Here is a 25,154-nt window from a genome sequence, read left to right on the forward strand (position 1 = left end):
GTAGCTACAGTGGTGTATGCACACACACACAAACACATACATATGATAAATGTGCACCTTTGGTGACTATATAATGCAACAGGAGACAAAGAGCCACTGGACAGAAGAGCAATTGAACCCAACCACACATTCACACATAATAACGTCTAATTCTCCATAGATATTGACAATGCTAGGATATCATTTTTCCATCCAAAAGCTTCTGGTGTATAAAAACAACAAAATAGTACTTAGTTGTACTTATTGAGTTGTAATAATTATTCAATTGTATTACCACAAATGCAACACCACCTAGGCAAAAATAACATACACGCAAATTGTTAAAGCTTTAGTGCGTAACTTTTTTATATTAATGAAGGTCCGTTACATTCAAGCCATTGCCAGATGAATTGATACAAAGCTGATTAAGACTATCAGCTCCACACAACTCTCTCTGTATTTCTCAGTATGGCTATGTTCAGAAAATGGTGTCGTCCGGCGATTTTCGCGTGCAGAAACTTGAGTGAAGATGATTACCTCTTCTGAAGAGTCCATCATGTTTTTTTAATCCTCCTGTCCTCATGGGCTAATAGCAACTGCGTGGAGGAGGGGTGGGGGTGGTGCGCGATCACGGAAGGCTTGTAACATGTGGACGCACTGTGGACGACAGTTTTGTTGTCATTACTTAGAATTCATCTTGGGGGAAACAAAAACTATGCACTATAGCTTTAAAGTTAGAAGAAGGTATAAAATCCGAAACTAAAATCTAGTTAACAGATAGAAGATATAATTCAAATCAGCCCTGTCCTGATGCAGTAGGTTATGATGCAATATTTTGCAGTTCAATACTGTGTGTTGAAATAGTGTGGTCATTTGCACTGTAGTCTAGCATTGCCAGACCTTCCTCCACAGCGCTGCGGAGGAGGGTCTGGCTAGTCCACACAACGTTCCAGGATGGTTTATTCACAATTTTTAATCACAATTGTCTTGGACAGTAGTGAAACGTCGTCAATATAGACTATTTGCACTTTATTTACCTTATAGTGTTGAAACTCCTAAATTGAATTAATTTCTAATACTACTTTGAGAAAAATGTAGAAAAAATGTTGTGGACATACAATTTGGAATTTCAATTTTTTTGTACTTTATCATTTTGGGAGTTGGATATGATTTGAATATAAAATAAATCAATAATAATTGAATGCTGACATTACAATTCGAATGGTTATTTTTTTTATAAATGTGTTGGCTAAGGTTAGTGATTCTCGCCCTTTTCGCCTTGGACTACCCACATGTTAAAACAAAATGCTTTTGTCACGTCACTTCCAAAGACCAATAACGTTAGCGGGAGTGTGAGGTCTCAGGGCACGGAGGTACGGTAGAGACCGAGCAGTAGAGCCACTGGAATGCAGCTGGGAATCAAATGAAGGATGGGAAATACTGTTTTAATATGAAATAAAAATTGACATCCACAAAATGCTGGTGTTATCATTAATTAGCTTGTTCTTGTTTTCTGTCTGTGTCGCGAGTTTTAGGAGCTCAGCTGGGAGCTTGATGGAGGCCGCTAATGCTAACATTAGCTGCCTTTCAGCTGTCAGTGAGCTCCAATTTCATATATTAACTTCTAGCTGTATTCTTCCCGGCAAGAAAAAGTGTGCTATTAAACCGTTTGGCAAAGTAATCAATGCTGTTAGCATGGTTGCTAACACAAACGTTACTTTGTTTATGACATATTGTTTTGGCTGTGCTTGCTGTACATGCTGTCAGTGTGCTAACCGAGCACCGTTAGTCGTTACAACCGAGTCGCTTCGTTACACTTGTTGGATAATGTTTGATTACAGAGTTCTCTGTTAATTTGCGTCTGTTGCTGTGTGATCATGGTTGGAAATTAATGTAAACAAAGCGGTGAGCCAGAAATGCAACGCGCCCTGAAGTAGGTGCCAATTCTAAGCTAATGTTGGAGATATCTCTAGAACGTATAACACCACATGCTTATAGTGGCATTGACAATGCATAAGCGTGAGTAGAGTAGTACAGTGATTTTCAACCACTGAGATCGTCCTGTGTGCCGTGGGAAATTATTCGATTTTACTTAATTGGTCCAACAATTTTTTCTATTGAGTTACTGCAAATAATTTTCCATTGTTGCGCATCTGTGCCTCAATATGATGACTGGCAGATAAATTAAATACTATTCTGTGTCAGTAGGTGGCAGTATAGTGCAATAATGACCTTATTGACAATAGAGACAATAGAATAGAATTACTGCCAGCAGGGCAGTAATTTTGCGACCAAAATTTGAGAGTGTGCGACTGAATTTTACATCCAATCGCACATGTGCGACCAGTAAATTTGCCCCCTTTTTTTACACGTTAAACGTTGACATTTCGGTACCTGAGAGCGTGTAAGCGCAAGCTTATCTGTCCTCTCTGAGAATTGACAGAGAGCAGAGCTCTGACACACACTCTGGCACACACTCGCACACACGCAGAGCTGCAGACGATGCAAACTACGTCGGCTCTGCAGTTTTGTGGAAGTCACAGTGAGTCACGGAAATGCCGATAAAGTGGTTTCAAGTGTGGTTACAGTTTTTCATAACTTCAAGCAGACAGCGTTTGCTGTGATATGATATTAATGGCGAGCCGAAAGCGGTCGCGGTGCTGTTGACGTTACACTTCCTCGGAGCCAAGCAGGCACAGCAGTGGTTTCTGTGCCCTGGTGACTGACTGACAGGGTGAGGTTGTAAGGCAAGGCAACTTTATTTCTACGGCACCTTTTGGTTGTGCCCCTAAAATTTTTAGTTGGGGGCCACTGTGATCCTAATGAAAAAAGTTAGTTTGGAGCCCTGCTGCCACCTTTCGCGCGTATCCCGCAGTGACAGGATGTAAGCAGTAGGGCCGAGATCATCGATGTAAGCCTGCAAAAGCGATGGATACATTTTAAAAAAGGAAAAATGCAGATTCTGATTATTAAGCTACAATGTGTCATTTTTGGTTGGGGGTGTGCCACGGGATTTTTTTAATGTAAAAACTGTGCCGTGGCTCAAAAAAAGTTGAAAACCACTGGAGTAGTAAATATTAATAATAGGCTCAATATGAGCATTTAATATTCAAATATAATTTGATTATTAAAGATAAATAATTACATTTTAATGGTATTACAGAGGGAAATTGAGAGCTCTAATTTCTACAGTATAATCCCTTTTTTAGACTTTCTACCACAAGCGTAAATCATCTCTCACTGTGAAATGTCAATCTGTTAAAAGCTGAACCCAAAACCGAACCGGAAACCAAACCAGACCCCGAAACCGAAACCGAACCCAACCGAATCCTGCTCCCATCCTCAGTCCATTAACACAGTAAACAGTAAACAACGTCCACAGCCGCTAAAATAGTTAAATGTGTAACCGAGGGTTTCTTATATCGTTTAGACTCAGGTTTGACTTTAAAATAAAGACACGGGCTTCCAATGCTGGAACCAAGACGTTTATTCAATCACAATCACTTTATTCCACCCCAACACAGTCAACCGTCAGAAAATACAACACTTTATTCACTTCCGTTTTTCCCGTCACAATAAATTAAATTAAATGGTTTTTACATAGCGATTTTCTAGTCTTAATGACTACTCAAAGCGCTTTAACGTAGTACAGGAACCATTCACCATACAAGGCGCCAACTGTTCATCATATAAACACTCACACACATTTACACTCCGATGGCGCAGCATCAGGGGCAACTCGGGGTTCAGTGTCTTGCCCGAGGACACTTCGAGGTGGGAATGCAGGGCCAAGGATCAAACCCCCAACCTTCCGATTTGCAGGCAACCGCTCTACCACTGAGCCACAGCCAAAGCTCTATGTTTATTGTAACTTCCTCTTAACCTTCAACTGAGAGGTTACACAATAACATACCTTACAAATGTAACAACTTAATGTTGAATTCACACGCTCTTTTCGCATCGTAGGAAAGCACATTGCCAGATGAGTGACAATTTTGTTTAGTCCATTTTTCGCTAACCAGTGTATGATGAAGGCATGTTGGGTGGGTGAACTTAGAAAGCTAACGTTAGCTAACAAGCAGCAGTCGCTCCGCTCCCACTGTAGGCAGACTCCGAGAGAACGGCTGACAGCCCGGGAGAGACTGTCTGGTTAACACAAGTTTTTAGCTGTGACTGTCCTTCCTTTGCCATACCTGGGGTTGCGTTCTCTTAATACATCCATGGGGTTGCTGCATTTGGTTGCTGTCTGTGGATTCCTTTATACGCGGCTCGTATTCTTTCGGATGTTTCATGCGCAGGTGTTTTGGCAGCGGCGATGTAGTGTGTTGTGTGGTATCCTTGCCGCCGCGGGACAGGTAAGCATTGCGGGTTGGGCGTGTGGCTCGGCTTGGATCGCTTTCTTTTGGCTGGGGCAGAGTGGGCTGGGGGTGCTGCCGAGCGGCCTTTCTCACAGCCTACTGCATTGAACGGTCCACCTCCATTACGTCGACCAGCGTAGCGCGTGCCGTGCAAGCATTCGGTTCGGTGAAAACAATTCTAAAGTTCGGCCGAAACCGAACCCCGTCAAAAAGCCCAATGTTTGGCCAAATCCGAACCCAAGCTTTGGGGCAAAGTAATAAATGCCCGTCTTGACCAGGTGGAGATGTTGCTGCGGCCTCTCGGGCGCATCTCCACAGTCTGGAGAGGATTGCTGCAGCCATGGAGCGTGGGCCTCCAAACGCACCACCTGCTCCTGTTGTGCCCCTTCCTCTTCCCCTCACTCCATCTCCGTCCACCCGCTCCACCAGGAGCACATCGCGCGTTACTCCTGGACCCTCAAGTGTCCAATCCCGGCGTAGTTCAACATCACGTCTCCTTAAGTCCTCTAATATTTCCTCATTTATGTCATCAACACATCCATGATTCATGGAAATTTTGCGTAAAACACAACAAGCCACAAAGAATGCTGCGACTTTTTGAGGACTGTACTGTAAAGTGCCTCCTGAACTATCCAAACACCTGAAGTGCATTTTCAGTAATATTTTTCCTTATAATTATGTATGGTTTGCAAAAATGGGAACTGCTGCGTCCGTGTAGATGAGAGAAGTGTATGCGCGTTGTGCACACGCTACATTATGGCCAAGCATGCGCCCCTAATATAACATTGGAATAACGCGCCACTGACTTTAGACCAGGTTTTTCCTGGTCTGTGGCGGAATTGTTTTCTGAAAAAATTGCACCAGGGAACGTTTGCGCCTGAAAATGCCTCCTCTTTTTGCTGAACCGCCCCCGGGAGCACAAATACATTCCCTAATTTACCGACGTGCGTCTGTGGAGGGGAAAGTCCGCTGTACGTCGGGTGCAAAATAGGAATCATACATGCGTCAAAGGCAATTGCGCTGAGTGCAAGATAGGGCCCTAAAAAGATTTCATTCATAATGCTTAACAAAAAGGTTTCTTACCTGCTTGTGCATTTTCATCATCATCCTCATCCTCATCCTCATCCTCTGTGGGGCCTGGATCCTCAACGCCCACCTGATCCATCACAATACACTCTGCGACACCTGTCTAAGATCAACATAGACAGATTAATCAAAATTAAAGAATGTTCTCCCCGTTGTCTGTCAACATGTATTACTAATAATGAGACATAATATTAGCTAAATTAAAGAATCAAAGAAGTTAGCTGTCGTTAGCATGTATGGTAAATTGTATCCTATTGAAATAGACCTTTTTCACAGCAGACATTTTGGCATGTCATAGCGGGAAAAGCATGAGTGTAATTGATAACACTGAAAACAACTGCATTCCATTTCAGAGAGCTAGTTCCAGGGTCCTGGTTTTGTTCATGCTTACTCACTGTCATGGGTTACTGGTACAATGGTACTGTAAATTAGCCATCATTAACTAAATATGTCTGTGCCTTTCCTGTTATGACAAGTCAAAACATCTGAAAACAATATTTTTTCTGAAGTTTAGCAGTACTTCATACGGACACCCATTCTGTTCAGTCAAAAGAAAGTGAGAATGACACACCAGTTAAAGAATTGGCATTCCATTTTCTGGTTTGATTTTCAAGCGCTTACTGCCCTATATCATCTTTTTAGATTTCCATTCACATACAAATAGCTTGCACTTTTGTCACTTTTGTGCCAAAGCCTGCTCTCAGTGTTACCAGTGGAGTCTAAAAAGTCCAATGCAGGGACAGGGTTTCTTCAGCTGCTTACCTTAAGAGATTCTAGCTGCACCACCTGACATTTTTGAAGGAGTTCCACAAACAAGTAGATAAGCAAGGCCTGCATAGGATAGAAAATATAGATTATTATGTTTTGTTTTTTAAATGGATGTAGTCAGGTCATGCTATTGCTATTAGGCCCATTCGAGACAAAATGTGTCTCATCTGAAAAGTGGATGAGAGCAGTTGGCGGAAGCAGGGTGCAGTGACAAAAAGCTTTTTTTTTTTTTTGTCTTTGCAGTTTATACGGAAAGTTGTAAATTGTTTTGTATATATATGTTAATTAATAACAAGTCACAGAAACACTCACATCCCATTTGAGCCCATCCCTACTTAATAAAATGTTTTCAGATCAACCTTCAGCTGGTACTCAGTCTCCAATAATTGTTGTTTTATTCCTGTGTATGACAGTGAAGGCTTTTAAAATACTATAAACCCAATCACAATAACTTCCGGATAGAAAACTCCTCGTCCCGTACATTTTAAAGGACAATTCCGGCGCAAAACCAACATAGGGGTTAATAACACATGGGTACCGAGTCGACCGTTCTCAGGGATATGTTTTCATGCGCCAGAATTGTCCTTTAATTTAACGACGCTGAGCCAACGGGGTAAGTCAGTGAATGAGTCAGTGGAGATGAGGACTTGTGACTCCGGAGTCAGTAGAAACAGTTGTTTGCTTCAAACAATTCACTCATGACTCACACATCACTAGTGCTCATTATTGATCCCGTCAAATATTAAGATTGTACAAATGTTATTTTAAGAATCCTTACATCTCACAAGTTACCAAAAGGTTTTGTGTTGCTTCAGAAGGAAGTAATGTTCATATTGTAGAACAATAGTTACATATTGTAACCCCAGATTCTATGAGTATAAGCATAGCCCTCTAAGAGCTGTTGCTATTGGGTTTATCCCTTTGCGCATGTGCAGTCGTGAAGATTTTTTTCGCGCCCTTGTGCCCTGCATGGGCCTCTATTACGTCCGCAGTTACTGTATATCACAGTTACGCAACCATAGATCTGCTCCCAACATCAGCATTTTTCTTCAGCCAATTTTGGTGAAGCAGGTGGCCTGAATCTTAGAGGGCTATGGCTATACTCATAGAATCTGCAGTTACAATACGTAACTATCTTTCTATTTTTTTATAGGCTTCAACCCTCTAAGAGCTGTTGCTATTGGGTCAAGGGCGAAGCTGATGTAGTCAATGCCACCTGCGATACAAGGTCCACAAGCAGAACATAGACTAGTTCCTCTTTCTATTGACACTGAGTAAGTTTTAATGTATCAAACAACATATTATTTTGATAAAAAACCCTATCATGATAATGAATTGGCCTATTACTCTGATTCTAAGGCCCATGTCATGTAGGTCGTGAAGTGTTTTATAATGGCAAAAGATTAATCTCACAACTAATAGCCACAAAAACCCTGCAGTCCTCACAGACACTTTAGTGCAGGAGGATGGGGACAGCAGCAAACAAATCCAACAGTGCGTCATCTGCCGCCAAGTGTGGATAAGACCGAGTGAGTCATGGAAGACTTGGACACATCAGCACAGGGATGCTGCGCAGATGTCAGCCGCCTCTGAGGACGTGACTGATAGCGCTCTGGTGGAATGAGCCCGGATGCCTTGAGGGGGTTCCACACCTCCGAGCTATAGGCTTGAGTGATAGCTTCACACAGCCAGTGAGACAATCGCTGTTTTGAGAGAGCCGTGCCTTGTGAGCCAGGGTATATGCAGGAATCTTGAATTCCTGCATATACTCTTAATTTTAATACCTTTTCAAGACTTTTTCAAGAACTTCTCAATATTTTTTAATACCTCACTGCCACTTCAAGCTGTAACAATTTACATCAGTGATACTTTTAACTTAACAGTTTTAGTTTGTGATAAAGACTATAGACCACTCGGATACAAAAAAATCAAATAGGCTGGGATAGTAAATCAAAACAAAGTTTATTAAAAAACAAAACAAAACTTTGCTCCACCCTCAACAACAATCATGCTGACATGTGCCTCAGTTCTTCTGATTTTGTTCCCAGCAGCTTCTCAGTTTGGACCAATTCGTTCCGTTTTTCTTTAATACGTCTTCTGAGGATGTTGGACTTCGTGATCAGTTGTGCCATTAATGTCCCAGATTTCCCCTCTGCCTGCTCGGCTAACTTATCAGCATCTGTTTGGAGGGAGTCGCACACCTCTGTCAGAACCGTTCGTTTCCTTTTCAGGTCTTCTATCTCCTCTTGCACTGAGCTTGTCCATCTGCCACATGGTAAAGCCTGCCTTCAGTGCATTGTGGAGGGTGTGAAGCCCACAGCTTCCAACATTAACCAGATGAGCACCATACAGCTCAGCATGCTCAGTCTGGAGGAGGTCTACAAGCTTCAAGTTGACATTTGGGGCGTCCATACTGATGGAGAGAAGCTGCCTCATATTCAGTTTTGCAACACATTCCTGAGAATAAACACAACAGCAAGTATATTAATGGCAATATTCCTTTTATGTTTATTTTTTAATACACTGGCATTCAGTAAGGCATTAGCCGGATTTTCACTCATATTATATGTAAAATGGTTATAAGAAACAATGTTTTTGGTGTGCAAATTCCTGGAGCAAAAAATACAATATTAGCACACCAATATGTTTTTATAAGTGAAACAAACAAGTGGTACTAACAAACATGAGTGAATGTTCTTCACTGTACATCCAGGTAATGTGCTCCAATTACTTCCAAGCCATTCAAGCTAAACTGAACTGCTAGTCTGGTCAACCAACTTCACTCTTCACTCTGAACCAACTTCAGACAATTTGCTAGTCAAAGAACCCACAGCAACCACACACACGCATAATCAAATACATGTACGCACGCGCACGCACACACACACACACACGTGCATGCAAGCACGCAAACACACACAAATCTCAGATCTACACAACAGTAACCTTTATCACTCCACTGTGTGTGTCACATTTATACATGTTTATACTTTCTGACAGACAACCAACTTCTTTATCATCCATGGCTCCTCCTCCCCAACCCCATCAACCTGTTTTTAGTCACTTGCCACATCCAAGTCTCATCTATTAATCTACACTTTAGCCACACGATTGTCCATAAGTATCAAAAATTGAAGATGAAATGCTAGTAAGTTAACTTACTTTGATGTGATGCAACAGGTCGACAGCTTTTCCGTGTCCCAAGAATTGAGAGCCAAGGTACCTAGCCAGAACAGATCTTTATTAATATGACACTCCTCAAAAACACACACATACTGTACCAGGTTGAAAATGAAATAAATAAAAATATAGTATATAGAGAATGTATAATATATAGTATTAAGCAGGAGGTACCTAGATTGGACACGATCATCTTCCCAGAATCGAATGTGTACATCAAGCTGTTTCATTTTTGTTGACTGGTTGAGCGACTCGTCAAACATTAAATCAAACTGGCCAGCCTTGTTGATGGTGTTGATGAGCTCCTGCTTGAAGTGTGGTGCTAACCCGAATCGTATGATGTATCCAGTTTTGTCCTTGCCACAAGTGAACGACTTTGCTATATCCGAATCTGGAAACATAGCCTTGAAAACTTCAGCCAAGTTTTCATTTGAGTTCAGTGAATGGTGTTTCTCCGCTGTGTGGAGACACCACAACACCTCAGCACGCAGTGTTGCTGTGCCGCCCAGAGCCACTCTGATGTTGGCTGCAGAAGATGAGGAAGCAGAGACAGCCCGGGTCGTAGCTGTAGCTTCTGGTCCGACTGGCGGTGGTGTAACGACGTTGGCACTAGGTTGTGGTGGTGCAACAACGCGGTTACCACAGAAGCTAGCAATGGAGAGCTGCTGCTCTCGGCGGGTAGCAGCAGCTTTGTGGCTAGCACAACACATGTGGGACTTTAACGAGTTAAGGCCCATTGACACAATACTTATTTTTTTCTTGCATAATGTACAATATGCCTCCCTGACATTCCCCTCGACTGGCTGCAGCCACTCTTTGAAGTCCGGCATTTCCAGCCAGAACGCTGCAAATTTGCACTTCCCCATTCTGTTCATTCGGTGCGTTGTAATACGCACTGGGAACGCCAGAGCGTACATTGTGCTTTTTAACTTCCGCCCGCCTGCCCGCTCTGGTGCTCTCAGAGGCAATTTAATTTAATTTTAAGTTTTTTATGTACCTGTTCGTTTTTTTAATAAAAATGACTAAATTCACACACTTTTACGATGTTTTTGGGACTCAAACTGTTGGACAGCTAATTCTGAAAAAATACTTTCAAAATGTAAGACTTTATAAAGCCATGATAAGACTTTTTAATACTTTTTAAGGGTCTTAATTTTCCCAAAATTGATTTATCACCTTTTAATACTTTTCAAGACCCCGCGGATACCCTGGTGAGTGCTCTCTTTAGTGAACAAACAGCTAATGTGTACGTCTGAGTGTGTAAAACATACTGGGATAACGCATGCACCGGGCAAAGACGGTGAGGCGCCTCCTCCGCACCGTTGTTATGAGGCGGGGAGGGAAAAACCCTCAAGGGAAGACACCACATAGGCTTTAACTGTAGACAGAGCCAAATCATTATCCACCAATATTAGGTTAACACGAGGAGCAGAGGACACAATGTGGGTTCTGCCCCTTTCTCTACACACCGCGCTGGGAGCAGACCATCGTCGACCGTAACACGCCGTGGTAGAGGGGGCTCTCGTACCCTGGATAGTGCGCACAACAGCAGGGGGCAAACCTAGCCTCTCCAAGCGTTCCCACTCAGCAGCCAGGCCCATAGCTGCTGGCTTATTACAGGAGGGTGGGATATTGCACCATCCAGCTGCGATAGTGCGTCCCCATGCCACGGCAGTTGCCATGGGGACCCCGCCAGTAGTTGGACCAGGATTGGGAACCAGGATGCGTTTGTGCGCTCCGGTGCCACGCATTCAGGCTCTCCTCGTGAATGCGTGCCAGGAGGCGAGGAACCATAAGGACAGGGGGAACAGCGTATAGAAGGGCTCTGGGCCACAGTCGATGGGAAAAGGCATCCACACCGAGAGCCGGATTGGCCCGTGTGATCATAGAGAACCACAGTGTGCACTATGTATTTTCTCGTGAGGCGAACAGATCCACTTTCGCCCTCCAGAACCTGTTCCACAGCACCTGCAGGAGAGTGGGATTCAATTTCCACTCGTGAGAGGGCCCACCCTCCTCGACTGGTCTGCCACGTGGTTCAAAAACCCCCGGAAAGTAAACTGCTCTGAGTGAGAGCAGGTGTCTGTGTGCCCACAGCAGTAGGTTGAGAAAAACTGAGTAGGCTATAAACACGCAGTCTGAGTGGTTGTTGGAGCCTGTTAATTCTGACACAGTGTGGCTGGCTCCGACTGCGTACTGCACGTGGGTGTGGCGGCGAGCCTGTCTGCATGTGTGTGTCGTGAAGAAATCTTCACAACTGCGCATGCGCAAAGGGATAAAGCCAATAGCAACAGCTCTTAGAGGGCGAAGCCTATACGAAATAGAATAGAACTATCATATGCTGTATACAGTCTATGACAACTATCTGCAATATAAACTGTCAATCAGCCTCTCTGATTGATAAACCATTGAACATTTATTCTGTTAGCAAAATAAACCATAGTGCCAAATCTGACTGTTACGACTCTTTTATGTAGCCGTTTGTTGTTATGATATCAGTTTTTTGTCTTTTGAGTAGTAAGCTGATGGGGAACTACTGACATGTATTTGTAATTTGTAATGTATTTGTAATTTAATTACATTACATGTAATTAAAAACATGTAATGTTTGTTATTAACGCAAAAAATCTCCTTTAGTGTCACATTTAGACGCGCTTGTTCAGGACTCTTGGCATCACTTTTTGACGCTCTGGGTTGGAACTATTGGCGGCACTATTTGATGCTCTGGGTCAGGACCATTGGCGTCACCATTTGACGCTCTCGGGACTCGCGTCTATACCTCTGGCGTCATGTTTAGACACGCTTTATTGGGACTCTTGGCGTTACTTTTTTACGTTTAACTGACATGCAGCTCGTGACAGTTAGGTTTAGGAAAAGATCGTGGGACACGTGGGACAAGACAGGGCACAAACCCTGGTCTCCTGGGTGAAAGTCCTGTGTTGTTTATCCATCCACCACCTCGACCAACCTCCTTATGCGGATTTTTGGTCTTTCATATTACTCGCTACCGTTGTCGCTCTAAATACATCGTCATCTTTCAGCTCCGCAGTCAAGCTGCTGCTCTCCACGGTGCGTTACATACAGACGCTAAAGGGTGATTTTTGCGTCTGACGCTGAGAGCCGCTGACTATTTTACGAGTTGGAAGTGACAACATGTTGACCAACGCTTCGCCACAAACACGCTGAAGAAACTCACTGGGAGAGTGACTGTTCAAACAAACAAAGGCTTTGCTTTCTTCTTTTTCTCAGGTCGCACCGGTGCACCTGCTGCCTCTCCACGAACGAAGCGATGTCGTTTATATCGATATGGTTTAATATTGCATTACATGACCCATTCCTTCTGTAAATGCGTGCCTATGTTTGGGTCTCTTCTCCGCGCAGCTCCGCCCCCATTCACTCATACACGGCTCCCCTGCAACATGGAGAGACACAGCGCCGCCGGTCCAAACTGCTGACATTTGTCTACAGTTTTAATTGTTAGTTCTGTATATTGTTAAGTATGAGAGGGAAACCTGTATTGGTACCAGTGTTTCCGCTGGTAACTCTCTGTTATTGCGGCCGCCAGGGCGAAAAACACATTAGAAGTTATTAAATGTAACTAACTTCAGTTCATTGAGTAATAGCGTGTAAGACATAGCCTGCTGGACCTGGGCGAGAGATGTGACCAATGGCAAGAATATAATAGTTCATAAAAATGGAGCGCAGTGATGATACAGACATTTCATAGCCTACACAAGACGTGTGTAACGCTGCTGACCCGCCAAAGCGCATTCGACCCGTGCTGGACCCATTCATAATGAGTCAGCGGTCACTCTGTGAGTAGCATACGTTTCAGTCCATCGTACTCCCCCTCTCTTCCTCTGTCTCCCTATGTCTTTCTGTCTGTTTTTTTTTTTTTTTGATAGGAAAGCTGAAGACATGAAAGGGGAGAGAGAGGGGGGAATGTCATGCAGGAGTCGAACCTCTATATATACCAACTGAGCTATCCGGGCGTCCTCTTTCTCTTTTATCAGTCTGTGAAGTGAAGGAGCTTTCTCAGATCTCGCCATACAGTGCTAACAGCGACGCAAGAAAACATTTGGGTGCACTTAAATTTTGTGCTGGTGCACCTAAATAAAAAAGTTAAGTGCACCAGTGCAACCAAGGCAAAAAGTTAGTCTGGAGCCCTGTCTACTCAAGTCACTTTTTTGATAGAGCACTTCTACTCAAGTATGGGTCTCTAGTACTTTATACATGTCTGCTAGAGAGAGATGACCCTGGAGCAGCTCAAGAGGAAGCTGTTCGCTGTCGGCTGCCAGAGGATACCGAGGCCAACAAGCAGCAGTGTTTTGTTGTTTAACAAGCACGGTTAGCTTAGCCGCCCGTAACACTGACTAATAAAATCAGTATCAGTATCTCTACAATTAAATGAAAAATTAAAGACAACATTGTTGCTTCAACATTTAAACCAATCAGCTCTTAGATATGGGCATTTCCAATAATTAAAGATGTTCTGATGTGATACCAGTATCGGAAAAGCCTCTGATACTGCCTTAAATGCTAGCATCGGTATTGGCAAGTACTGGAGTTTATGCACCGATCCGTTAACATGTAATTTGGCCAGAAGAAGACCTACTTCAAAGTAGTTTATTTATGTTTGTTTTTTTTTCGTTATGACTCACTGTCAAACTGGATAATTAAAAAAACGTTCTGCGGCGTTCATTGTTTGTGTTTGTTCATGTTTCACAAAGAGTTTAACCCAAGCCAGACCTTACAACAATGATATAAATCACATCACATCCATACAGGGATAGTAGGATACAGCTGTTAAAACCTAAATTTATGTATTTTTGCTGATGATACCCAGCTATATGTACCCGTACAGCCAAACAACCTTTCCCAACTGCTAAATTTAGAGGCATGTGTATCAGACATAAAAAGATGGATGGGTATGAACTTTCTGCTGTTGAATGCTGATAAAAACAAAGCTATTAGTAGTAAACCCAACCAAACATGGTCACTTGTGATTTTTGATCCTCGCCTGACATTCCAGTCTCACATCAAGGCTATTACTATTTTTCCATCTCAGAAACATTGCAAACATTCGACCCATCTTATCATTTTGAGATGCTGAAACTGTAATCCATGCATTTGTGTCTTCCCAATTTGATTACTGCAATGTCAGTGTTGCAATGTGTTTTTCTGGTCTTCCAAATTGTGCCACTGCAACCAGAATACTGACAAAAACTAGAAAATATGATCACATATCTCTGTCCTCTCTTCACTCGCTCCCAGTGCAAGCTAGAGCTGATTTTAAGGTTCTTCTTTTAACAACAGTATAAGGCCCTGCATGGACTCGCACCTCCTTATTTATCTAAACTTATTACACCATATACAACAGCACGCACTCTCCGCTCCCTTGATTCTGGTCTCCTGGTAATTCCCCTAGTAAACACAAAATCAGTTGGTTATAGAGCATTCTACTACCGTGCCCCTCATCTGTGGAATGGGCTCCAACTACATGTTAAAGAAGCTCACATAGTAGTAATTTTTACATCTAGATTGAAAACCCACCTCTACTTTTTATACTACAGCCAACCATAACACACCATCCTTTCTGCTTCCTGCACTAACCTTTTACACTTATTCTCTTATGTTGCTGGTTTTGTATTGTTTATTATTACTGCTTTAATACTGTTGAATTGTTATGTTGCTGTCTGTTATATCTGTGTTCCTTTGATTGTAAAGTGCACTGAGACCATTTTTAATGTTTGTTAAAATGGTATTGAATCAGTACTCGGTATCAGCCAATATGCAAGTTCAGGTATCGGAATCGGTATTGGGAAGGAAAAAATGGTATCGGACAATCTCTACCCATAATGCATTTAAGTTTTGCAACTGCAACATGATTGGTGTTCATTTTCTGAACTTACCACGAGTCCATTGAGGCTATGAATTACTTACCTGGACAAAGAAGCCAATGAGAAAGGAGACGAGGAAAGGCACCAGTCCAGCATGGGCTATCGTTACTGGAAGACCTAGAAATTTAAATGAGGTAGAGCTGTTTGTGAATTTGATTCCCACCTAAGAAGATTTGAAGGCATGTCTGACTTTTTCCTCAGTGTATCTACCTGCCTGTCTATCACTGTCTCTACTCGTTTTTCTCTCTCACAGCACTCCTGTCCACTCTGGATTAAACGTACCATAAAATGTTATGGATAGGGGCTGATTTCAATATGAGATTTAAGTGATTCAACAAGTATTAACTTGGCAGGGCTCCACCTTTGTGGAACTACATGAAGACCCTGCTCAAAACAAAGTAGTTAAATGTAATGTCCCATGTAATTTCCACCTCTACAAAAAAACCTGTGGTGTTAACTACACTTCATAAACCACAGCTAAATTTGCTCTGCCAATGAAAACCAAGAGATGGACAGAGCCTTAATTATGTTCCACATTAACTGATATTATAAAAAGGTGGTCTCGTAGAAAAAACAAATATAGGCCTAGCTCACCAAGGTTTTCACCATCATATTAGTTGAGTCAAACATGAGTATACACACGCAATTCACTGCAATTATTATTGCAATTGCAATTCTATCTTATTTGTCATCAAATGTTTTCCGTTATTCAAACTAGTTGTCAGGTATGTAGGCCTGTAACAATTTATACATAATTGTCTAATTGTCAATTTATTTACATAATCGTGGTTTCTCTGTTTAACCGGAATCAATTGCTTACATTAGCTAAGGTCTCAAAGCTACAGTGTGTAGTTTCTGCTGCCCCCATGAGGAATTCTAAGTAATGACAATAAAACTGTCTGCACGTCCACATGATACAAGCCTTCCGTGATTGCATATTGCCCCCCCTCCTCTTCTGAAGACGATGAGGTCTTCAGAAGAGGTAATTATCTTCACTCGAGTTTCATTTTTATTATATAAGTGATTATTGTGCGGACTATATCTTTTTTATTATTATTTCAATTGTTAGTTGTTGGCACTTGACCCTATACAGGTTCAGAGCAACACAAATGACAAATGGGGAATACAGTTAGAAAACATGTTTTATGATAATAAAGAGGTGTTTACTTCATAGGCTGTGTATTTGTGTTCATACATTATCTGGGTCACATAACAGGGAAATAAACCAAAATATGTATACTGGAATTCATTCAAGTTTAATTTGTTTAAAAAAGTAATACATAAATAAATATTTTTAAATTTGACTAAAAGAGACAATTAGATTGTTAATCACAATTATTTCTGAGTCAATGAATTGTCTACAGGTATGTTTTCCTGGAATTATAAGTGGTCAGTTTCTGCAGACCTAATGCGTAGTTTTTGGTGTGCAACAAATACAAACAGAAAGTGTATTCCCCAAATCCACCGAAGTTTCTACAAGTATGTGTGTGATATTGAGGTTTGGGACTGTCGGTTAACTTTTGTGATTTCTGTATCTTGAGTAAAAAGATAAAAGTACTCACCTAAGATTCCAGTTCCCAATATTGTTGCAATTGTCAAGAAATCTAGATAGACAAACAGAGCTTGGTCAGATCAATCAAAGTATTAAGAAAGGTGCAAAATTCAGACCAACTTAAAGGATAACTACTGTTTTTTTTTAACCTGGACTTTATTTTCCTATGTTTTTGTGTCTAAGTGACTGATGGAAACAACAATATTTGACATTGGTCAGTATTAAGCAAGATTGCTGCAGTCTGCAAGGATGAAACAAGCTACAATGGAAGATAATAGGGCAATTGTCCAGCTTGTATTTACCTTCACAAAAGTGCTCGTTTTGCCACTGACAGGCTCAGATTAATATTCTAAGTGTCTGACAATATTATGGAAAGGATTTCTAAGGAGGTCAACCTTTCTGTTAGAGTAAGATCCTTTTTTTTAAACATAAAAACATCCGTGAAATTGCGTTCGCTAAAGCCACCGCTAAAAATACACTTCATTCAAAGTCGACAGAAACTAAATTAAACTATTAAAAGCGGTTTTGGGTCATCTTTCCACTTTCCAACTATCACAAGGCTAGTTTTGGTTGAAATAAACATGGTTTACCTATTTACATGTGCTAAAAGTATTGCTTTTTTAAATGGAGTCTGGTGGGTTTAGCGCTAGGAACATCAGAGCTGTTTCTGGTTAAACAGAAAGGTCTCAAAGAGGTTTTAAAGGTCTATCTCTGAAGGGATCCTTTCCATAATGTTGTCAGACACTTTTTATTATTTATTAATCTGAGCCTGTAAGTGGCAAAACGAGCACTTTTGTGAAGGTAAGTTGGACAATTGCCCTATTAACTTACATTGTATCTTGTATCTTGCTGTATCTTGCTTAGTACTGGACCACTGTCAAAGATTGTTGTTCAGTCACTAAGACACAACAACATAGGAAGAAAAAAACTACCACAAATAGCGCTGCAGACAAAATGTCAACAGGTACTCTTCAGAATAGATAAAAAAAAAAAAATATATATATATATATATATATATATATACAGTACAGGCCAAAAGTTTGGACACACCTTCTCATTCAATGTGTTTCTTTATTTTCATGACTATTTACATTGTAGATTCTCACTGAAGGCATCAAAACTATGAATGAACACATATGGAATTATGTACTTAATAAAAAAGTGTGAAATAACTGAAAACATATCTTATATTTTAGATTCCTCAAAGTAGCCACCCTTTGCTTTTTTGATAGCGCTGCAAACCCTTGGTGTTCTCTCAATAAGCTTCATGAGGTAGTCACCTGAAATGGTTTTCACTTCACAGGTGTGCTTTGTCAGGGTTAATTAGTGGAATTGTTTCCCTTATTAATAAAAAAGCAAAGGGTGGCTACTTTGAAGAATCTAAAATATAAGACATGTTTTTAGTTATTTCACACTTTTTTTTTAAAGTACATAATTCCATATGTGTTCATTCATAGTTTTGATGCCTTCAGTGAGAATCTACAATGTAAATAGTCATGAAAATAAAAAGGAAACGCATTGAATGAGAAGGTGTTTCCAAACTTTTGGCCTGTACTGTATATATATTAAAATGAAGAGACTCTGATTCAATGATATGACTGTAATGTGATGAAGTCATGAGCCACTGGCGGATTTCTGGAATTTTATAAACGTCAGTAATAAAAAACAAAACAATCTATGAGTTATTGAGACTGTGTCAAATAGGTGTTGAGTCAACTCTACAGCAATTTTTAAAGGCTGTGAGAAAATTACCATAGATTTTGACTGACACCTTCAATTTCCAGGTCAGAGAAGGTTTAAAAAACCAGATACAGGCAGGATTGCAGTGGAAGGTAAAATGACAAACCCACACTACCAACAGCCAGCACAAACTCAAAAAACTTATAGATACTTATAGATATCTCAGCTTTCACTGTAACTGGTCCCCCTCTAGTGATCCATCTGCTTTTTCAATTTACTCACAGCTGTAGAATGAAATACATTTCTCAAAACTGCCCACATCATCTCTTAGATCATTCATTCGCACACAACCCACTAAACGTGAACCTACCTCGCTGATATCGCTCTTGGATTCAAAGCCAACATTATAGCAAATATCCCTGACCACCCACTCTGCCTCGCCTACCTTAAAACTCTTCCCTTCCAGCTGCAGATATCAACATACTGTACACTACTTTTTGAGATATCAAAAGGCATGACAAAAAAGGTAACCATTAGGCGTGGGCCGGTATGAGATTCTGACGGTATGATAACCTTTGGGAAAAACATCACGGTTTCACGATATTGCGATTACAGCTTTTAAATGTACTGTTTTGAAATGTCTGGGTAAAAAACTTTTTTTCCCATTGAACACAATGTATTTTATTATGAAACACACTGCACACTGGCAGGGAAAGGGATTTTTAAACTACACTTTCTGTTGTTGGCAACTTATAAAAAACAGCTCATACCGCATATTTTTGTGGTTTTGAAACCGTGACTATTTCAAACCGCGGTATATCTTGAAACCGGTAACTGGCCCATGTCTAGTTACAATCTGCCATGATACACAATCATTCATTACCACTAACTCAACTGGAATGATGGAAAGTGCATACTGTTCTCTATTCAGAATATTACTGCCACGCCAAAAAAAATAAAAGAATCAGTATCACATTATAACTTGGGAAGTTTGTTGTAACAAGATGGTTTTCAATGTTTCAATTTTCCTAGTCGTGAAATAAGTTTTCCGATTATTCCGACACCACATGAATGCATCACAAATGCCCTATCTCGCAACATTAATGAAAGTGAAAAATAATTTGTGTATCCGCCTCGTGTTTCGGATCCCCTCCAAAAATGTAATGGATTCTTCCTTGACCATTGCAACACCCTTTCACCAAGTTTTATAACAATTGGGCTGGAATTTTTTCCGTAAGCCCTCCTGACAGACAACAAACCAAACTAACGAACAAACCTAACCCAAAATATAGCCTCCTTAGCGGAGGTAATAATTAATATTAATGTCAATGCTACATTAATGTCATACCTTTGGAAACTTAATGGACTCTGAAAACAGCATTCAATTAAAAAAGCTCTTTCTGAAGACTTACTTTAATGCAAAAGCTTTCATGCATACATTACTTAATTCCAGACAGTTTATTCCTATACACTGCAAGACAGCTGACAGACCCTTTATTGTGATGACAATAACAACCATTAACTGCCGCTCTGTCACCACACGTTGATAGTTGTATTGATGAGGCAGGTCACTTTCAGGTCGCATTCAGATCCATCACTTGCACTCCACGGACCTCACATCATCACTAGAAATAAGCTGTCATTTTGAATCAGCCTGAACATTTTTCATAATTCTCTTATCAATCTTCTTCTGTGCTCTCCCACCACCGCTCTAAAGATGGCTGAGGGACATATGGTCACATGTCATCATAATCTTTTTTGTATTGTCTGTGTTCTCACAGCTGGCGAGGCACGTAATATAGACTCAATAACTTGTGTTGTCTTACAGATACACAGATAAACAGACAGACAGACAAAAATACACTATATTATAAGAGGGAACATTAAAATAGACCTGAACTTGTTTTTGCGTGTTAACTTAAACCCTTTTATGCCAGGATCAGATTAAACATATTTTTATCTTTCACGACAGTCACTGTGTCAGACTAGACAGACATTGTGCCATAAATTCGTGGTGTGTCTTGGACGGAAGAGTGGCAATACTACAAGTATGACACCGGCCAGTCCCCCCACCGATTAGCGCGTGCTGTCGCCAAGATCACGCGCGAGTTCATAGGTCGCCAAGGAGGTGGGACCATAGACAGTATATAAGAATGGAACAACATATCCGGTTGCTCTGGACGGAGACCAGTGAAGGATATTAGAAGCACTTTTCCGGTGATAGCTGAGCGTTACTGCGCAGCCTCCAACTGAGAAAGACGAAGTAAATGTGACATGAGAAACCTGTCTGAAAGTTGTAAGTCTTCTGGTAGCTGTGCCAAGAGAAATCTCAATCATTCCCAATCTTGCAGAGACGGAGAGCGTAGGTATATGTAAGGAGATAACACAGGCATAGGCTAATTATTGCTAACAAAAATGCTAGTTAACATTAGTAATTAAACCTAAACAGCTCATGTAAGTCAAAACTGCCTGCGAGCTTCTCCTGTACTATTCGGTAATTCCTCTACTAGGTGACACAATCGTTAGCCTATTTTTACAAAAACGTCTGCTACGGAGCCATAACGTGAGGTACAAGGTAATGGAGCCTTTTATACATTGTTGTGTTTCTTTAGAACTAAACAATGGACAAATAGAGTCTTTAAACGCTTCAGATGTAAAGTTATTCGCTGTCAAAGTGACGTCAAAATGAATGGCAGTCAATGGAATGCTAACGGGAGGTGATCGTTTTGTAGCATCAAAATGGCGCCATAGGAGGTTTGAGTTCTGAACATAGACAGTATATAATGGACCAACAGACCCCGTTGCGCTGGACGGAGACCAGTGACGGCTATTAGAAGCACTTTTCCGGTGATCTCTTGCTTTACTTCACAGCCTCCAACTGAGAGAGACAACGGTAATGTGGCGTGAGCAACGTGTCTGAAAGTTGTAAGTATTCTGGTAGCTGTGCCAAGACAAATCTCAATCATTCCCAATCTTGCATAGACAGAGAGCTTAGGTATATGTAAGGAGATAACATAGGCACAGGCTAATTATTGCAAATTAAAATGCTAGTTAACATTAGTAATTAAACCTAAACAGTTCAAGTCGAAACTGCCTGCAAGCTTCTCCTGTACAATACGGTAATTCCTCTATGTGACACAAAAACGTCTGCTACAGAGCCATAACGTGAGGTACAAGGTAATGGAGCCTTTTATACATTATTGTGTTTCTTTAGAACTAAACAATGGACAAATAGAGTTTTTAAACACTTCAGATGTAAAGTTATTCGCTGTCAAGTGACGTCAAAATGAATGCTAGTCAGTGGAATGCTAACGGGAGGTGATACCTTTGTAGCATCAAAATGGCGCCATAGGAGGTTCGAGTTCTGAAGCGAAGCTTACCCCCTCGGTTCTGAAGTGAAGCTTACCCCCTTGGGTGGGACAAGCAGTTGTTCTCCTTTAACTGCCATATTATATTGATAGCCCACACGCCATTATGTTAGCCTGTAGGCCAGAACTAAACTTTACTGATAGGAACGTTAGCTTGTTTGAGAACATTAAAGACAGCACGCTATGTTTCGTGTTAGCAAACAATCATATATTATTGACAGGGGAAAAACCAAGCGGCAGTAGGCTACTTCAATACAATGTAGACCTATGTCAACTTTTGGAAACACAGGCGGGCATGACATTAGTAATTAAATTTTTTTAGATAAGTTAGCTTGCAGGTTTATATAAATGCATGCCGAATTAAATGGTAAATCTGAATGATTCATTGAAGATCATGTTTTGCTAGGTAGGCTACCTGTACTGGTATCTTTATTGCAGTATGAGCAAAATATATTTCTTTAACACACACACAGACACAGACACACACACACACACACACACACACACACACACACACACAGTTTTTCCACGTTTGTCCTCGCGAGCGTTGCATGACGGTGTTATAACGTTAGTTTGTCCCCTGTTAAAATTATTATATAGCGCCCCATCCGTGGTTACGGAGTTTGGTTCAGGTTAAATGCCTTCATTCATTTCGGTTTTTCTAATGTTAGCCTATATATGTGTAGGCTACATTTATTATGTTGTCGTGACGAACCAAATGTCGGTAAATTTAGTGTGACAGCACATTTCCAATATGTTCTGACCAGGCTAGTGAACGTTAGCCTGCATGGTGTTTGGCTGTAAACGTCGTGATGTATGTCGGTACTCACAGCACTGCAGGTAAATAAACCGCAACTTCCAGTGTCTATCCTGGTTTTTCCGCGTAATTTTGATGGACAGAGTGCTGAGACTGTTGTCGGGGATGGGACAGGGGCTTGTTTGGATTCTTATCTCCTCTGCATCGGTCGCCATCATTTTCATTACCCTATATCTCCCCCCCCTCCTTCACCTCCTCTTTCACCCTCTCTTTCCTCCTCTCTCTTTCGCGACGCGTGAACGCGCACGGTCCTCTGGATGCTGCAGGCGCCCGATGAATCATCCGCGATGCTCTCTGTGTTTGAAGATGAGCACCATTCAGCTTCAGCACAGTCTCTAATTAAACATCCATGGTTAAAATGAGCATAGACAGGAAGCAGTCTCCTGGGGCAAATGCAACATCCACAGCTACATATTTTACAGGCGACTATGTGGAAAACCTATAGGGACTTCAATTTACTAAACCAGAAAGTAGGCTATACGGCTATTTGTTTACAGAAGTAGCCTACACAACTTCAGCCCTTTTCATTTAAAATTTTATTGCAACTCATGAGGGGGAATAAACTTTAATGGTCCCCCAATGCTCCATAAAAAACATCTCAGAAATGACAGGAAATTACAGTATGGGGGCTCATAAGTGACATTTTATTACATAATTGATAATATTTTATTATCATTTTTATTATATTATATTTTTAAATTAAATGTCTCATTTATATGTATTCCTATTTTTATTACGTTACTTATCTTCAACACTTATAAAATTGCTCCGTTTCTCATTATAGCAAGAGGATTTTCTCATTTTAACAAGATATTTATCAAGCTATAATGAGCAACTATCAAATTATTACCACTGTTGAGTACTAAAGTGGATAGTTTGCCAAGTAAAGATAGGCTGTGAAAAATAAGCCAAGGCTAGTACAGTTTATTTTAAGAGTTACTTAATTCCAGTGATGTGCACCTCTGTTGCACCTCTGACGGGTGTGGTGTCGTCCACCCTTTTCGAATGAATGTAATGTCTATTAAATGGGTGTTATCGTTGCTTATTACGTGCATTCTACGGTCTGTATTTCAGACTTTTTCAGTGTATAACAGACCGTTGCCATGGATGAAGTTCTGATCATAGACTCTAGAGCAGTGGTTCCCAACTGTTTTGGTCTGATGTACCCCCACAGCCCTGTCTAAAGAAACTCACCCCTTCATTGATTCCCAATGTATTTTCCAAATGTATAACCCTATTCATTATATATGGACAATATGGATATTGTTAAGTTTTTCATACTATTGAACTATCAATATTGAGGTTGGTTTGGTCAGCAATCGTACTAATACTAGTCTACTAGGCTACTACTACTTAGAAAGAAGCTGAATATTTGACCATTATTTATTACTTTTAGCTAACAATTTTCAACCGTTTATCCAGTAACTAATCATTTGAACTTTTTTAAAGCTTTAGTGGGTAACTTTTTGATATTAATGAACGTCCGCTATGTTCAAGCCATTGCCAAATGAGTTGCTACAAAGCTAATTAAGACTGTCAGCTCCACAAAACTCTCTCTGTATTTCTCAGAAGATTGTGTCGTCCGGTGACTTTCCTGCGCAGAAACTCGAGTGAAGATAATTACCTCTTCTGGAGAGTCCATCATGTTTTTTTAATCCTCCATATCCTCCTTGGCTACTAGCAACTGCATGGAGGAGGGGGGCGGGGGGTTGTGCGGTCACAGAAGACTTGTATCATGTGGACGCGGCGACAGTTTTGCACTATAGCTTTAACCATTACTTTCAGCTATTTATTTCTACCATTTAGTCAATCATTGTAACTACCTGTTTAAACTCCTGGTTTTTTTAACCTTTATTTATCCAGGTAAGTTGATTGAGAACAAATTCTCATTTGCAACGACGACCTGTCACATTTACACAGTTACACTTTCATACCTGGAAGTTGCCCAGTACAACCACAGTCTGATCTGCTGGCCACTGAGCAGCTCCACTGGAGCGGTTGGGGTTAAGGGCCTTGCTCAAGCAATGGTAATGTGGTAAGTGGTAATGGGGGAGAGACATGCGCTGCTCTTTTCACTTTCCCCTCCCAGATTGTATCCTGTTGGTCTGGGAATTGAACCAGAAACCTCCCGGTCCCAAGTCTTTAACCTTTAGGCCACCACTGCCTTTTAACTGCAACATGTAGTGTTCAGGTGTTACAGTTGACTTAATGTTAATATGTATATAGTATATAGTTGGATACAATCTTTTCATGTACCCCCTAGCAACTGCAAACGTACAACCTGGGGTACACGTAGGCCTACCCCTGGTTGGGAATAACTGCTCTAGAGGACCATTTTAAAATCAATAAATCACTTTGTGCTCATACAGTGCTCATACTGCTGATCAGCGGATCACAAAGAAAGAGAGAGGGTGAGGGAAAATTGGATCGCTAACAGCGCTAATGGCAACAGTGTAAACTGTTTAG

At 41.0% G+C, this 25,154-nt stretch overlaps 2 protein-coding genes across 3 annotated transcripts in view; both read right to left on the bottom strand.

The window, feature by feature from the left end:
- si:ch211-51h4.2 (uncharacterized) overlaps positions 1-22,984 on the bottom strand; it is a 97,164-nt gene extending 74,180 nt beyond the window's left edge. For both annotated transcript variants that reach the window (XM_028588046.1, XM_028588047.1), the window contains exons 1-5: positions 22,702-22,984; positions 16,834-16,875; positions 15,315-15,388; positions 6,186-6,254; positions 5,421-5,526 (exon numbers count right to left, since the gene is read on the bottom strand). In XM_028588046.1, the coding sequence (XP_028443847.1) occupies positions 5,421-5,526; positions 6,186-6,254; positions 15,315-15,388; positions 16,834-16,875; positions 22,702-22,852 (442 nt within the window). In that variant the 5' untranslated portion in view covers positions 22,853-22,984. The remainder of the gene's footprint in view (positions 1-5,420; positions 5,527-6,185; positions 6,255-15,314; positions 15,389-16,833; positions 16,876-22,701) is intronic.
- LOC114561895 (uncharacterized) lies at positions 8,186-10,332 on the bottom strand. The gene is made up of 3 exons (XM_028588049.1): positions 9,546-10,332; positions 9,354-9,414; positions 8,186-8,648 (listed from the first exon to the last, which is right to left on the bottom strand). The coding sequence occupies exons 1-3, from the start codon at positions 10,286-10,288 to the stop codon at positions 8,364-8,366; spliced, it is 1,089 nt and encodes a 362-aa protein (XP_028443850.1). The 5' UTR covers positions 10,289-10,332; the 3' UTR covers positions 8,186-8,363.
- Positions 22,985-25,154: the final 2,170 nt, after the last annotated feature.

The sequence above is a fragment of the Perca flavescens genome, chromosome 9, assembly GCF_004354835.1.
Source record: "Perca flavescens isolate YP-PL-M2 chromosome 9, PFLA_1.0, whole genome shotgun sequence".
NCBI classification, from domain to species: domain Eukaryota; kingdom Metazoa; phylum Chordata; class Actinopteri; order Perciformes; family Percidae; genus Perca; species Perca flavescens.

Bases quoted from the DNA above. Each gene is read 5' to 3' on its own strand.
- LOC114561895 (XM_028588049.1), bottom strand. From the start codon at position 10,288: ATGTACGCTCTGGCGTTCCCAGTGCGTATTACAACGCACCGAATGAAC. The intron at 9,415-9,545 runs GTACCTCCTGCT...TGTTCTGGCTAG, and splicing joins GATGATCGTGTCCAATCTAG to GTACCTTGGCTCTCAATTCT. The intron at 8,649-9,353 runs GTAAGTTAACTT...GTTTATTCTCAG, and splicing joins ACCTGTTGCATCACATCAAA to GAATGTGTTGCAAAACTGAA.